At 35.5% G+C, this 15,661-nt stretch overlaps 1 protein-coding gene across 1 annotated transcript in view; it reads right to left on the reverse strand.

Moving 5' to 3' along the window:
* Window positions 1–308: 308 nt before the first annotated feature.
* The window catches only part of LOC139437862 (butyrophilin-like protein 10), an 84,025-nt gene continuing 68,672 nt past the window's right edge, over window positions 309–15,661 (reverse strand). Inside the window, exons 13-17 of the mRNA XM_071212733.1 lie at window positions 13,169–13,189; window positions 8,109–8,129; window positions 4,479–4,499; window positions 1,658–1,678; window positions 309–382 (exon numbers count right to left, since the gene is read on the reverse strand). Of these exons, the coding sequence (XP_071068834.1) occupies window positions 309–382; window positions 1,658–1,678; window positions 4,479–4,499; window positions 8,109–8,129; window positions 13,169–13,189 (158 nt within the window). The remainder of the gene's footprint in view (window positions 383–1,657; window positions 1,679–4,478; window positions 4,500–8,108; window positions 8,130–13,168; window positions 13,190–15,661) is intronic.

Below are 15,661 nucleotides of genomic sequence, written 5' to 3' on the forward strand. Positions count from 1 at the left end.
GCAAAATCATGAAGATTCTAAGAATTAGAGCTGCAATTTATACTCAAACTATCTGGCACTAGAACCTACTTCTCTGAAAAGTTCACCTGACAATCACTTACTTTTCTCTGCCATGAGGAAAAACAAAACGAAAGAGGGAACGAAATAATGAATGCGTGAATGAATGGTTGAATGAATGAAGGAATGAATGAATGAATGAATAAATCTTAAAAGGAGACAGAGAATCTCAGGATGAGAGGTAATCCAGATACCACAGAGCAGATGGAAGGAATTAATCTATGTAGATAGAAACACTCCTCATATTTTAATCAGTGCTGTCCATCTTCATCATTTTGTTCATTGTCTAGGGCAAGCTCAAAAACTTGACCGTAGTAGTTCTCATCTGTACCAAATATACCACACTACACTAAGAGGTCAATAAAAAGATTTACTTTATTGTGGTGCAACGGAGGGGGCTTATATGGGAATTCCAAATGTTTTGTGTAATTTCTCTTAAATACAAATCTAAATTTTTCTAAAAATGTTTAAAAATTAAACAAACAAGTAAATGTGACGTGTTATGTGGAGTTGTCTCTTCACTGGAAAAGTACTCATTAAGTAACAGACTAAGGGATTTCCATAATGACTAAAGAATTAAGGAAAATTGTGACTTTACAGAACAAATATTGACCATTAAGTAATTTAATATTTACTGACTTTTTGAACCTGTTCATTTATGAGTGTATCTCCAAAGGGGAAGCCATTTAACTTTTCTGCCTGCAACATTTCACCTGTAACCATCTAATGAAATGTTTACACTCAAGAAGAGTGGTATTTTAAATATAAATCTATGTACGATGCTCATTTTTCTGCAATCTTCAAAACCCTTAGCATGCCCAAAGAAATGTTACATTACCTGGTCTTTGCCTAGAAGTCTTGAGTGTGGATTGGGTTTTCTGCACTAGAATCCCCTGGTCAATTTGAGTCAACCCTGATAGAATCTTGTGTTGGCACAACCTCGAGTGCAGTGTGCTCTCTGATCCCTGCCCTGCACAGGCTGAGCTCTCATTGACATGTCGATTCCATTCTTCACCACTGATCTCAACTCTGTGAGCACTTCTTCAGGAAATCTATCACCTCACATACAGGACAAATACCTCTAGTTTATTTTCTTGTTGCACCAAGGTCCCTCTTCACGGTGCTCATTAGAATATTCATTTGACATTTATTCTGCACGTGTAATTGTACATCTCTTCCATAATAGAAACCTCAGTGCAAGTTTTGATTGATTCGCTTTTCTTTTTCCATTATTGTTTTTCAACACTGATCATTTATTACACGGGAATTTCTACATTCACAAGAAATCACTGAACATTTCTGAGTGAGGCAGATGAAAGAACTCAGAGTCCCAATCCTCAAAAAGCACAAACTGGCACATTCTAACCTCTACTTAAGCCTAATAACTAACTCCATGCAGAATAATTTACCTTTACAATTTTACAGTAGACGAAAGGTGTTTTAGTTGCCTAGCAACACTACTTTAGAACATCTATAAACATTTCATTAATTGTGATTTTTACATTTAGTTATCATAATTTTGAAGTGCAATTATTAAATATTATTAGGTTTTCAAGGTTCAAATACTGTTTGAGACAAAAATAAAATAAATACCACTCACCTTTTTGTTCTTTTATTTCTTCTGAATAAAGAGAAATGAAAAGGTAAAACAAAATTACGTTAGAAAGTGTCCCCATATTCTACCTGCAGATGAGGCACCTATCAGCTTGAGAGTCGTGCAAGTCCACATGAGTATGGGGATGCCCCAAAAACTGTGATGGTACTAGCAATGAACTAAGATAAGGAAAACAATCTGGAAGGAACTCTGCAAACCCACTGCTGACTCCCTTCATGGTGTATCACATGTGATGAGTTGTCATGCGTGTGATGGGGCAATTCTCCAATGTCATTTCAGAGCCAATAAAGGGAGGCATCCAATTCCCCACATATTGGGAAAACCAAATGGTCTGTGCACTTTGGTTTCGTCTCCATGCCTTGGTCAGGTTATTTTGGCATGGAGTATGGACTTTGAAGGTAAAAATTATTTTTGTTCCAATAACTCTGGTGTGTGGAGACTGGACCAAGTAAAAGTGATTCATCAGGGTAGTGTAAATATACTCCTGATCCATATCCTGGATGTTTGTTATTTACCTTCTCTATGGAATTGTCTCCCTTGAAGGAAATTGCCAGATAAATCTAAAATACTAAATTAAAACCTAGCATATTTCTTTGAGAGTTCAGCTGATTAAAAAAAAATTAGCAGATAATAGTGAAAATAGAACTATAATATCCAAATTTCCTTTCACAGCTTTACTTGAACAAGTTAATGATTTTTAGTATGATGACAATGAAAATTTTATTTCTAGTTAGAACCAGGCAGTATCTAGGTCAATATATCCACAGAAAACGTGTGGAATAGAATAATTCAGTCTGATGATAAATGATAATTCATGCATGGTTATTTAAATTGTCCAATTGTAAGTTCACAGAAAGAATTGAGGGAAAACTTAATAATTAGAGTTGATCAATTTTTATTTCATGGTGTCCTGAAAGTTGCCTTAAAATCATCTTGTCTTTTCCAGGTTCAATTACTAAAGCCATGAAAGTTATTATTGCTACTGCCACCACTACTATTAATAACCCAATATTTACCAACATTCTTAGATAAATGAAATTGTATTGTTGTGTACTACCCTATGTCATAAATACTATTATTATACTCTTTTACAATAAAAAATAAATATGGAACAGGAGGTTAAAAATCTTTTGCAAAACCATGAAGCTTCTAGCTAATAGAGCTGAAGTTAAAACCCAGACCATATGTTTCTAGAGCTTACTCTTCTAAAACATTACTCTAATAATGGCTTCCTTTTCTTTGCCTTGAGATAAATCGAAATGAGTGAAGGAATGCATGGGTGAGAGAGGGAATGAATGAATGGATGTACAAAGAAAGTCATCAATTATTCAATCAATCACTAAATCTTACAAGGAAACAGAAAATACCAGGATGAGAGGGGATGCAGATACCACAAAGCTAATGGAAGGAATTACCCTGTCTGCAGCTATAACCATGGCCCATTTGGGGGCATTGGGTTGTCAATCATCGTCAGTTTGATAGTTGTCGAGGGCAAACTCAGAAACTGACAATATGAGTTGTCACTTGTATCAACTACACCATGCTAATCTATGATGTCACTGATACCAGTAACTCTGTTTGGATGTAAGACAGGAGGGTTATAGGGGAATTCCCTATAATTTTTGTCCATTTACTCTTAAATATAAATCTAAAATTTATCTAAAAATACAGTTTAAAAATTAAATAAATAAATGAAGGTGTGTTATATGGGAGTTCTGTCTTCACTGGAAAAATTTTCATTAAATAGATAACAGACTAAGGGATTTGCATAACGACTAGAGAATAAAAACAAAGTGTGACTTTGAAAAACAAATACTGAATATTAAATAAGTTAATATTAATTGGATGTTTGGATGTATTGCTTGTATGAGTGTATCTCCTAAGAGAATTCCCTTTAACTTCTCTCTGCAATCTTTTAACTATACACAAGTAATCATTTCTTTCACTCAAGGATAGCGATGTTTTAAAATATGAATTTATTCATGATGTTCCTTTGTCTGCAATGTTCAAAAATCTTCGCATGTTCAAAAAAACTTTGCATTTCTTGGTCTTTGCTTGTGTAGCTTTTGGTCTTGATTTTTTTCTGCCCCAGAATCCCCTAGTCAATATATGCCAGCCCTGAAAAAATCTTGCATTTGCTTAGTCCAGAGTGTGGAGTGCCCCCTCCTCCCTGCCCTGCCCATGGTGGGCTCTCATTGACCTAACTATGGCATTCATTACTGCTGATCTCAGCTCCACTAGCACTGCTTCCGGGCAGCCCTGATCTCATACAGAAGCCAAGCCTTCCTGTGTATTTTCTTATTTGACCAAGTTCCCCCTTCATGGCACTTATTAGAATATTAAATTGGCATTTATTCTGTCCATGTATTTGTACTATTCCCTAAGAAAATCCGCAATGCAAATTCACATCCAAACACTTTTTCATTTTGGTTTACATTATTGTTTTTCAAAAGTGCCTACCTGATAGTAGACAGTTGATTTCTATATGTATAAGAAATCAGTGAACTTACCTGAAGAGGAAGGTGGAAGAACTCAGAGTCCCAGTCATCACATAGCCCAAGCTGGCACATCTTAACCACGATTTAATCTTAACCACTATCTCTATGCTGAGAAATTTACATTCAGAATTTTACAATTACACAAATTATAGTTTAGTTGCCTTTCAACACTATTTTAGAATGCCAACAAAGCATTTCATTAAATGTGAGTTCTGATTCTGTTGTAAAAATTTTAAAACTCAAGTTTGGAATATTATTGGATTTTGAGGGATAAAATACTGTCTCTGACAAAATTTTATATCACTCACCATTCTCTTTTATTAATTTCTCTGAATGAAGAAAAATAAAGATAAAAAGAAAATTATGTTAGAAAATGATCCCACACAATTCCTGCAGATAATCCAACCAGCTATCACACATTTTGAGAAAAACTAAGTAAATCAGCTATAAATTCCTCAGTCCAAAATAAAAGTTGTCAACATCATTTCTCATACACACGAAGCATGGCCAATTTAATGATGAATTGTAAGAAAAATTCCTGCTTACAATATGAAAGTAATAGTGTGGGTGACTCAGGTCCTCTAAGAAGTCAGCATTTAGTTGCCACTATGACCTATATATAAGGTAAAATTTAATAATCTTCCCCACAAGGGAAATGATGTATAGGTTGTCTCATAAGCTATAATCTTCCCAAAGCTGTTATGGTCCTTTGTAAACATCCTTGATAGGAGTGCATTAAAATCATCTCCAACCCCAGGTGTAAGCACCATGTGACTCGCATAGGAACTTTGTTCTCCTACCCTATAAAATGTCCTTTTTCTGAAACCACTTATATGTCAACTCTTATTTTCTCATCTATTTGTGGAATGTTAAATTCACTTATTCCTAGAGCTGCCACTGTCAAAGTTCTTCCCTGTCCACAAGTCCCAATAAATCTTATAACTGACTAAATGACAGTTGTGTTCTTCAGTCTCATGGCCTCACCATCTCATCCCCTTCAGGAATTGGTTTGTAACAGCTGGAAAGCCCTAAATCAGGAGACAGTAGGACCACAGGGAAATTTTGGCAATGTGTTCATAGAAAGGAAATTCGGTAGAGGGAGTCCTGGCTTGGCTGGTAATGTCCATATTTGAAGTGTTAGTTGCCACCCTGGGCAGGAGGGGACCACCAAGAAAATGTTGCATCACTTCCTCAAATGACTGTTATGGACTCCACATTTGTAGTAAGATTTCCCAAAAACCCTGTTCAAAGCAGCAGTTAACAAAACAGCAAAAACAATCTGGCAGCAGGTCTTTAAAACCGTTGCTTATTCCCTTCATGGTTTATCACAATGGAGAACTGATACTGTGTTCCACGTGGCAGATTTCCATTGTTATTTAAGAACCAATAAAGGGAGTCTTCCCTTTCCCCATGTATTGGGAAAACCTAATGGTATTTGCACTTTGATTTCTGTCTTCATGTCTTGGTCAGTTTTATTTTGGGGTGGATGGTGAACTCTGAAGGTCGAAGTATTTTTGTTCCAGCACCTTTGGTATTTTGAGAATGGACCCAGTAAAACTGATCAATCAGGGTAGTGTAAATATAGTCCATGAGCATGTCCTGCATAGAGGTTGAATTTCGTTATTTATTTTCTTTATGGAATTCTCTTCCTTAAAAGGTATATCCAAGTAAATACAAAATACTAAATTTAAACTCTGCACATTTATTGGATAGTTCATCTGATAAAAATAAAATCAAAATTAGTTCATAATAGTGAAAACAGGACTGTAAATGGTATCAAGCAATCCTTTTTTAGCTCTACATATACAAGTAAATGGTTTTTTGTTGTTAGGACAATCGACATTTTATTATTAATTAAGACCAGGCTGTATATACGTCAATATATCTAGAAAAGATATGAAACATCTTGAATAAAATAATTCAACCTGAAAATAAATTATATTCATACATTACAATTTAAATTTTCCCATTTATAAATTCACTGAAAGAACTAAGTATAAACCTAAGTACTTACACTTCACACATTTTGATTTCAAAGAGCCTGAATATTGCCTTAAATCCATCTTGTCTTTTCCATGTCCAATAACTAAATCCATGAAAGCTATTATTGCTCCGACTATTACCCGTACTATTAATATCCCAATGTGTTTCAAGATTTTTAGATGTACGGGCTTTTTTAATACGAGTATAATCGTCGGTCATAGACACCATTATTATAGTCTTTCTAAATGAAAAAAAAACCATGCCTCAGATGTCAAAAATCCTTTGCAAAATCATGAAGACTTTAAGAAATATAGCTGGAATTTATACCCAATCTATCGGGCTCTAGAGCTTACTTCTCCGAAAGGTTTACCTAATAATCATTTACTTTTCTTTGCCATGAGAAAAACCAAAATGAAAGAGGGAATGATTTAGTGAATGAGTGAATGAATGTATGGTTTGAATGAATGAAGGAATGAGTGAATGAATGAGTGAATAAATTAATAAATAAATCTAAAAAGGAAACAGAGAATCCCAGGGTAAGAGGTAATTCAGACACCACAGAGCAGATGGAAGGAATTAATGCATTTAGATAGAAACACTCCCCATATTTTAATCGGTGCTGTCCATCATCATCGTTTGGTTCACTATTTAGTGCAAGGTAAAAAATTGGACCATAGTAGTTCTGATCTGTATCAATTTTACCACACTAACTTAAGAGGTCAATAAAAAGAGTAACTTTATTTTGGTGCAAGGGAGGGTGGTTAAATGGGAATTCCCTCTATTTTGCGTAATTTCTCTTAAATATATATCTAGATTTTTCTAAAACTTTAAAAAATTAAACATACAAATAAATGAATAAGTGTTATGTGGGAGTTCTCTCTTCACTGGAAAAGTATTCATTAAATAACAGACTAAGGGGTTTACATAATGACTAAAGAATTAAGGAAAATTGTGACTTGTAGATCAAATATTGAATATTAAGCAATTAAATATTTACTAACTTTTTGGATCTATTCACTTGTATTAGTATCTCCCAAGGGGAAGCCATTTAACATTTCTGTTTGATACCTTTAACCTGCAACCATCTAATGGAATGTTTACACTCAGTAAAAATGGCATTTTAAATATAAATCTATTCATGATGTTAATTTTTCTGCAATGTTCAAGACTCATAGCATACCCAAAGAAATGTTACATTACCTGGTCTTTGCCTAGAAGCCTTGAGTGTGGACTGAGTTTTCTGCACTAGAATACCCTGGTCAATTTGAGTCAACCCTGATCGAATCTTGTGTTGGCACAACCTCAAGTGCAGTGTGCTCTCTGATCCCTGCCCTGCACAGGCTGAGCTCTCATTGACATGTCTATTCCATTCTTTACCACTGATCTCAACTCCCCTAGCATTTCTTCAAGAAATCTATTGCCTCAAAGGTAGGCAAAATGCCTCTAGTATATATTCTTATTGCACCAAATGTTCTCTTCATTGCACTCATTAAAATATAAAATTGGCTTTTATTTTGTACATGTAAATGTACATCTGTTTCATAATAGAAGTCTCAATACAAATTGGGATCCATTCTTATTTTTTTCCTTTTTCCATTTTTTCCAAATATCCATCACATATTAGTTATTAGTTATTTTTTAATAACTAATTCAATGAAGTCATCTGAATGAAGCTAATGACAGAACGCAGAGTCCCAATCCTCACATAGCACAAACTGCCACACTTTAACCTCCATTTAATCCTTACATTTGTCTCCATGTTAAGAAACATACCTTTAGAGTTTTACAAGAAGACAAAAGATATTTTAGTTGCCTCTCAGAATTATTTTACATCAGTAATCAATTCATTAGCAGTGAGGTTTGATTTTTCTATAATAATTTTAAAACAATTTTGGGATATTATTGGATTATTTAATGTTCATATAATGCCTAAGTCAAAAATAAAAATCACTCACCATTCTTTTCCATTCTCTCCTCTGAATAAAGAGAAATAAAGACAAAACCAAAATTTTGTTAGAAAGGGTTCTCATAAGCTACCTGCAGATAATCCAGACCAAATGTTACCCATTTTTATAAAAACAAGAAAATCAGTTATAAATACCTTTTTTAAAATAAAAGTCAATATCACTTCACATATATACTAAACAATGGCCAATTTCATGATGAATTGCAAATAAAAATCCCTGCTTATGATATGAATGCAATAGTTTGGGGGACCCTATTTCCCTTAAGTCCTTGCACATAGAGGTCTCTATGACCAGACATAAGTCAAAGATTAACAACCCTCCCCACAAGGGAAAGAATGCATAGAAGGTATCATAAACTATAATTTTCCCAAAGCTGTTCATGTCATTTGCAAACATTCTACCTAAGAGCACTGTATAAATATCTCCACACCTCATGTTTAAGCTCATATGACCTTAAAAGCATCCATGTGGAATCTGAGCCTCCTCTTGATATAGAGGTGCAATGGACACAACCAATCCAATGTCCACATAGAAAAGGTGGCATTGGATTGGGAAAAGTGGACATGGTGGCTGATGGGTATGGGGAAAGACAGGAAGAGATGAGAGGTGGAGGCATCTTTGGGACATGGAGCTGCCCTGGATGGTGCTTCAGGGGCAATCACCGGACATTGTAAATACTCACAGGGCCCACTGGATGGAATGGGGGAGAGTATGGGCCATGATGTGGACCATTGACCATGAGGTGCAGAGGTGCCCAAAGATGTACTTACCAAATGCAATGGATGTGTCATGATGATGGGAATGAGTGTTGCTGGGGCGGGGGGAGAGGTGGGGTGGGGGTGGTGGGGTTAAATGGGACCTCATATATATATATATATATATATATATTTTATTTATTTATTTATTTATTTTTATTGACTTTGTAATAATATTACATTAAAAATATATATGTGAGGTCCCATTCAACCCCACCCCCCCACCCCACCTCTCCCCCCCCCCCCCAGCAACACTCGTTCCCATCATCATGACACATCCATTGGATTTGGTAAGTACATCTTTGGGCACCTCTGCACCTCATAGTCAATGGTCCACATCATGGCCCATACTCTCCTCCATTCCATCCAGTGGGCCCTGTGAGGATTTACAATGTCCGGTGATTGCCTCTGAAGCACCATCCAGGGCAGCTCCATGTCCCAAAGCCTCCACCTCTCATCTCTTCCTGCCTTTCCCCATACCCATCAGCCACCATGTCCACTTTTCCCAATCCAATGCCACCTCTTCTATGTGGACATTGTATTGGTTGTGTCCATTGCACCTCTATGTCAAGAGGAGGCTCAGATTCCACATGGATGTTGGATGCAATCCTCCCACTTTCAGTTGTAATCACTCTAGGCTCCATGGTGTGGTGGTTGTCCTTCTTCAACTCCATCTTAGCTGAGTGTGGTAAGTCCAATAAATCATATTGTAGGTGCTGGAGTCTGTTGAGGCTCAGGACCTGGCTATCACATTGTCAGTCCAGAGATTCAAATCCCCTAAATATATCTTAAACCCCAACGTTAACTGCACCTCCAGCACATTAGCATGAAAGTCTTATGAAGGAAGATCCCATCTGAGTCCAGATTCATCACACATAAACAGCAGTTCCAAAAAGGGGCCATCTGACCTGGTAGTTAACCCCATCGGCCATGACCATAACTCCCATGGGTCTCTTTAGCCCTCAAAGGAACCGATATCTGGGGGTTGTATCTGCTTTATCTGTCTCTCTGACTCTGCTCAGTTGTGCATGAGGGCAATCCCTTCTGCCAGCCTCCAGACTCTTTTTTAGAAACTCGTAGCCATATAAACTCATTTCTCTTTTCCATTTCCCCCTTACTTTAGTTCAAACAGCATTTTAAAGTCATGTTATTTTATGTAGACAGGGATATTTTTAATGTAATATTATTACAAAGTCAATTAAAAAAAAAAAGCAATTCTGTTCTCTTACCCTATGGAATGCCCTTGTCCCGAAACCACTTATAAATTACCTCTCTTTTCCTCTTCTTTTTGTGAGAGCTAAGTTCACTTATTTTTGGCCTGCCACTATCAAAAATTCTTCCCTGTCCACAAGTTCCAGTAATGCTTATGTCTGACTAAATCCCAGCTGTGTTCTCTGGTCTCATGGCCTCAGCATCTGGTGCCCTTCAAGAATTGGGTTGTCACAACTGCCAAGCCATGAGATAGGAGACAGAATGAACATTGGCACGTGGGGGCACGTGTTCAGGCAATGGAGAAATCCTGGGTTGGCCTTTTGTAAAGACCATGTGGCAAAGGGTGGCTGCGCTCTCAGGCAGGTGGGGACCACTGAGAGTATATGGCATCATTTACTTGATAGACTATTCTGGATATCCACATGAGTATGTGGATGCCTGAAAAGCCCTGATGAGAGCAGCACTTAACTAACAATCTGGCAGCAACTCTGCAAACCTATTGGCGATTCCCTTCCTGGGGTATCACATGTTAAAAGGAATACTGTGTGCAATGGGTAGTTCTCCATTGTTATTTAAGAGGCAATAAAGGGAGGCTTTCCCTTTCACATGTACTGGGAAATCGAATGGAATGTACACTCTATTTCTGTCTTCATGCTCTGGTCAATTTTATTTTGGGGTGGATTGTGGACTTTGAAGGTCAAAATATTTTTGCTCCAGTAACACTGTTGTATGGAGAGTAGACCAAATAAAACTGATTCACCAGTTAGTGTAAATTTATTCCATATCAATGTCTTGGAGAGAGAATATATTCTTTTATTCATTTTCTCCGTGGAATTGTCTTCCTTAGAATGAATTACCAGGTAAATATAAGATACTAAATTAAAATTTAGCATATTTAATTGAGAGTTCATCTGATTTAAAAAAAGAAAATTAACATATAATAGTGAAAACTGTAATTAATATAAAAATACTTTCATAGCTCTACATTAAAAAGTTAATGATTTTTGGTGTTGTGACAATCAGCATTTTATGACTCTTTAGTATTAGGGTGTTTTTAGGTCAAAGTAACTACAAAAATATGTGAAATAGACTAATTCTGTCTGATCATAAATTATGTTTACTACATGATCATTTAAATTATTGAATTTATAAATTCACAGGAAATATTTGGAGGAAACTCAATAGTTAGAGTTCCATTTTGTTTTCACGATGTCCTGAATATTGCCTTAAAATCAGATTGTCTTTTCCCGGTACAATAACAAAAATCATGAAAATTATTATTACTACTACTACTACCGTTACTACTCTTAACCCAATATCTGTTAAGAATTGTAGATATATGAAATTTTCAATACTATGTATAAGCCCATGTCATAAATACCATTATTATAATCTTAAAAAAATAATTTAGTAGGTTAAAAATCTTCTTTAAAATCATCAAGCTTCTTAGTAATAGAGTTGGAATTTACACCCAGACTTTCTGACTCTAGAGCCTACATTCAAAAAATTAACCTAACAATCACTTACTTTTCTCTGCCTTAAAAAACCCAATATGAATGAGGGAATGAAAGAATGAATGAATGAGGGAATGGATGAATAAATAAAAAAATAAGATAAATAAATCAATCCTAAAAGAAAACAGAGCATCAGATTGAGAGGGAACCCAGATACCACATCACATCAGATGGAAGTAATTAACCTGATAGCAGTTAAAACACTCCTTTCTTTTTGGGGTGGGGACTGTAAATCACCATGATTTTGTTAGTTGTCTAGGGCAAGCTCAAAGAACTGGATGGTAAGAGGTGTCACCAGTACCAAATATACCACATAAGCTAAGAGATAACAATTAAGAGTGACTGTGTGTGGGTGTAAGGGATGGGGTTATATAGGAATTCCCCATGCATTTTGTGTGTATTTTCTTAAATATGAATTTTAAATTTCTCTAAAAATAAAGATTAAAAGTTAAATAAATAATTACAGAAATGAAGAAACGTTACATGGGAGTTCTTTCTTCACTGCTAAAATATTCAATAGATAACAGGCTAAGGGATTTGCATAATGACTAAAGAAAAAATTGTGAATTTGAAGAAGAAATACTGAATATTAATAAGATAATAGGAACTGACTTTTTGGGCCTATTTATATGAGGGTATCTCCCAAGGGGATTCCATTTAACTTTCTCTCAGAAACCTTTTAATTGTAATCATCTAATCCATTCTTTACACTCAATAAAAATGGCATTTAACATATAAATCTATGCATGACCCTTCACTGTCTGCAATGTAAAAACTCTTAATATGCCCAAAGAAACACTGCATTTCTTGGTCTTTGCATATGTATCTTTTGGTCTTGATTTTTTCTCTACCAGAATCCTGTGGACAATATATGCCAGCCCTAATAAAATCTTGTGTTTGCTCAACTCCAGACTATAGTGTGCCCCTTCCTCCCTGCCCTGCCATGGTGGGCTCTCATTGACGTAACCATGAAATTCATTACTGCTGATCTCAACTCCACTAGCACTGCTTCAGGGAAGCTCTGATCTCATATAGCAGTCAAAGCCCTCCAGTGTATATTCTTATTTGACCAATTTCTCCCTTCATGGCACTTACTATAATATTAATTTGTCATTTATTCTGTCCATATAATTATACTACACCATAAGAAAACCCATAGTGCACGTTGGGATCCAAACTCTTTTATTTTAGTTTATATTATTGTTTTTTTAAAAATGCCAACCTGACAGTAGACAGTTGATTTCTACATGGATAAGAAATCAATGAACTTATTTGAATAGGAAGATGAAAGAACTCAGCGTCCCAGTCCTCACATAGCACAAGCTGGCATATCTTAACCACCATTTAAGCTTAACCACTATCTCTATGCGGAGAAATTTACACTTAAAATTTTACAATTAGACAAATGATAGTTTAGTTGCCTCTCAACACTATTTTAGAACCCCAATAAGCATTTCATTAATTGTGAGTTCTGATTTTGCTGTAATAATTTTAAAACTCAGTTTTGGAAGATTATTGGATTTTGAGGGTTAAAACACTGTCTTTGACAAAATTTTATATCACTCACCATTCTCTTTTATTAATTTCTCTGAATGAAGAAAAATAAAGATAAAAAGAAAATTACATTAGAAAATGTTCCCACACAATTCCTGCAGATAATCCAGACCAGATCTTATACATTTTGAGAAAAATTAAGTAAATCAGCTATAAATACCTAATTCAAAAATAGAAATGTTCAACATCATTTCACATACATACTAAGCAATGGCCATTTTAGTGATGAATTGTAAGAAACATTCCTGCTTACAATATGAAAGTAATAGTGTGGTTGTCCCAGGTCCTCCTAAGAACTTAGCATTTAGGTGCCAGTATACCTACATATAAGGTAAAATTTAATAATCTTCCCCACAAGGGAAATAATGGATAGGTTGTATGATGAATTATAATCTTTCCAAAGCTGTTACGGTCATTTGTAAATATATTTTTAGGAGTGCATTAAAATCATCTCCAACCCCATGTGTGAGCTCCACGTAACTCGAATAGGAACTCTGTTCTCCTACTCTATAAAGTGACCTTTTTCTGAAATCACTTGTATGTCAACACTCCTTTTCTCATCTTTTTGTGGAGTGCTAACAGAACGTATTCCTAGACCTGCCACTGTCAAAGTTCTTCCCTGTCCACAAGTCCCAATAAATCTTACACCTGACAATACGACAGCTGATGTCTTTGATCTCATGGCCTCACCATCTCATGCCCTTCAGGAATTGGTTTGTAACAACTGGAAAGCCATGAATTAGGAGACAGTACGTCCACAGTCAGTTGTGGGAATGTATTAAGACAAAGGAAAATCGGTAGGGGGGAATCCTGGCTTGGCTGGTAATGACCATGTTTGAAGGGTTAGTTGCCCTCCTGGACAGGTGGGGACCACTAAGAGAATATGGCATCACCTCCTCAATTGACTGTCATGGAACTCCACATTTGTATGAGGATGCCCCCAACAACCTGATCAGAGCAGCAGTTAAGAAAGATAGCAAAAACAATCTGGCAGCAGCTCTTTAAAAACATTGCTTTCCCCCTTCATGGTTTAACATATTTGAGAACTGATAGTTTGTTCAATGTGGTAGTTCTCCATTGTTATTTAAAGCCAATAAAGGGACGCTTCCCTTTCCCCATATATTGGGAAAACATAATGGGATGTGCACTTTGATTTCTGTCTTCATGTCTTGGTCAGTTTTATTTTGGGGTGGATGGTGAACTCTGAAGGTCTAAGTATTTCTGTTCCAGCACCTCTGCAATTTTGAGACTGGACTAACGAAAACTCATTCATCAGGGTAGAGTAAATTTAGTCCACGAGCCTGTCCTAGACAGAGGCTGAATTTCGTTATTTATTTTCTTTATGGAATTCTCTTTCTTAAAGGGTATAACCAAGTAAATATAAAATACTAAATTAAAAGTGTGCACATTTATTGGAGAGTTCATCTGATAAAAATACAATCATAATTAATTTATAATAATGAAAATAGGACTGTAAATGATATCAAGCAATCCTTTTGTAGCTCTACATGTACAAGTTAATGATTTTTTGGTGTTAAGACCATCAACATTTTATTATTAGTGAGGACCAGGCTGCTTATACATCAATATAACTACAAAAGAAACAAGTCATCTGGAATAGAATAATTCAATTTGATGATAAAAATATTTCTTACATTATAATTTAAATTTTCCCAATTATAAATTCACAGAAAGAAGTAAGTAAAAACTAAATACGTACATTTGACACATTTTGTTTTCAAAGACCCTGAATTTTGCGTTAAATCTACCCTGTCTTTTCCATGTTCAATCACTAAATCCATGAAACTATTATTGTTCCATCTATTACCACTATTATTAACATCCCAGACTGTTTTAAGATTTTTACATGTACGGATTTTTTAATACGAGTATAGCCCTAGCTCATAAACACCATTATTAGTGACTTCTTAAATGAAAAAAAAAAAAACAGCAAAAACACATGCCTTAGGAGGTCAAAAATCCTTTCCAAAATCATGAAGATTCTAAGAACTAGAACTGCAAGTTATACTCAAACTATCTGGCTCTAGAGATTACTTTTCTGAAAAGTTTATCTAATAATCACTTACTTTTCTCTGCCATGAGGAAAGCCAAAATGAAAGAGGGAATGAATTAGGCAATGAGTGAATGAATGAATGGTTGAAGGAATGAAGTAATGAATGAAGAAATAAATGAATAAATAAATCTTAAAAGGAAACAGAATGTAAGTGTGAGAGGTAATCCAGATACCACAGAGCACATGGAAGGAATTAATCTATGTAGATAGAAACACCCTCCATATTTTAATCAGTGCTGTCCATCATCATCATTTTGTTTATTGTCTAGGGTAAGCTCAAAACTGGACCGTATTAGTTCTCATCTGTACTATATATACCACATTAATCTAAAGAGGTCAACAAGAAGAGCAATTTTATTTTGGTGCAAGAGAGGGAGGTTATATGGGAATTTCCGCTATTTTGGGTAATTTCTCTTAATTACAAATCTAAAT

Source organism: Dasypus novemcinctus, chromosome 30, assembly GCF_030445035.2.
Source record: "Dasypus novemcinctus isolate mDasNov1 chromosome 30, mDasNov1.1.hap2, whole genome shotgun sequence".
In the NCBI taxonomy this organism is placed as follows: Eukaryota; Metazoa; Chordata; class Mammalia; order Cingulata; family Dasypodidae; genus Dasypus; species Dasypus novemcinctus.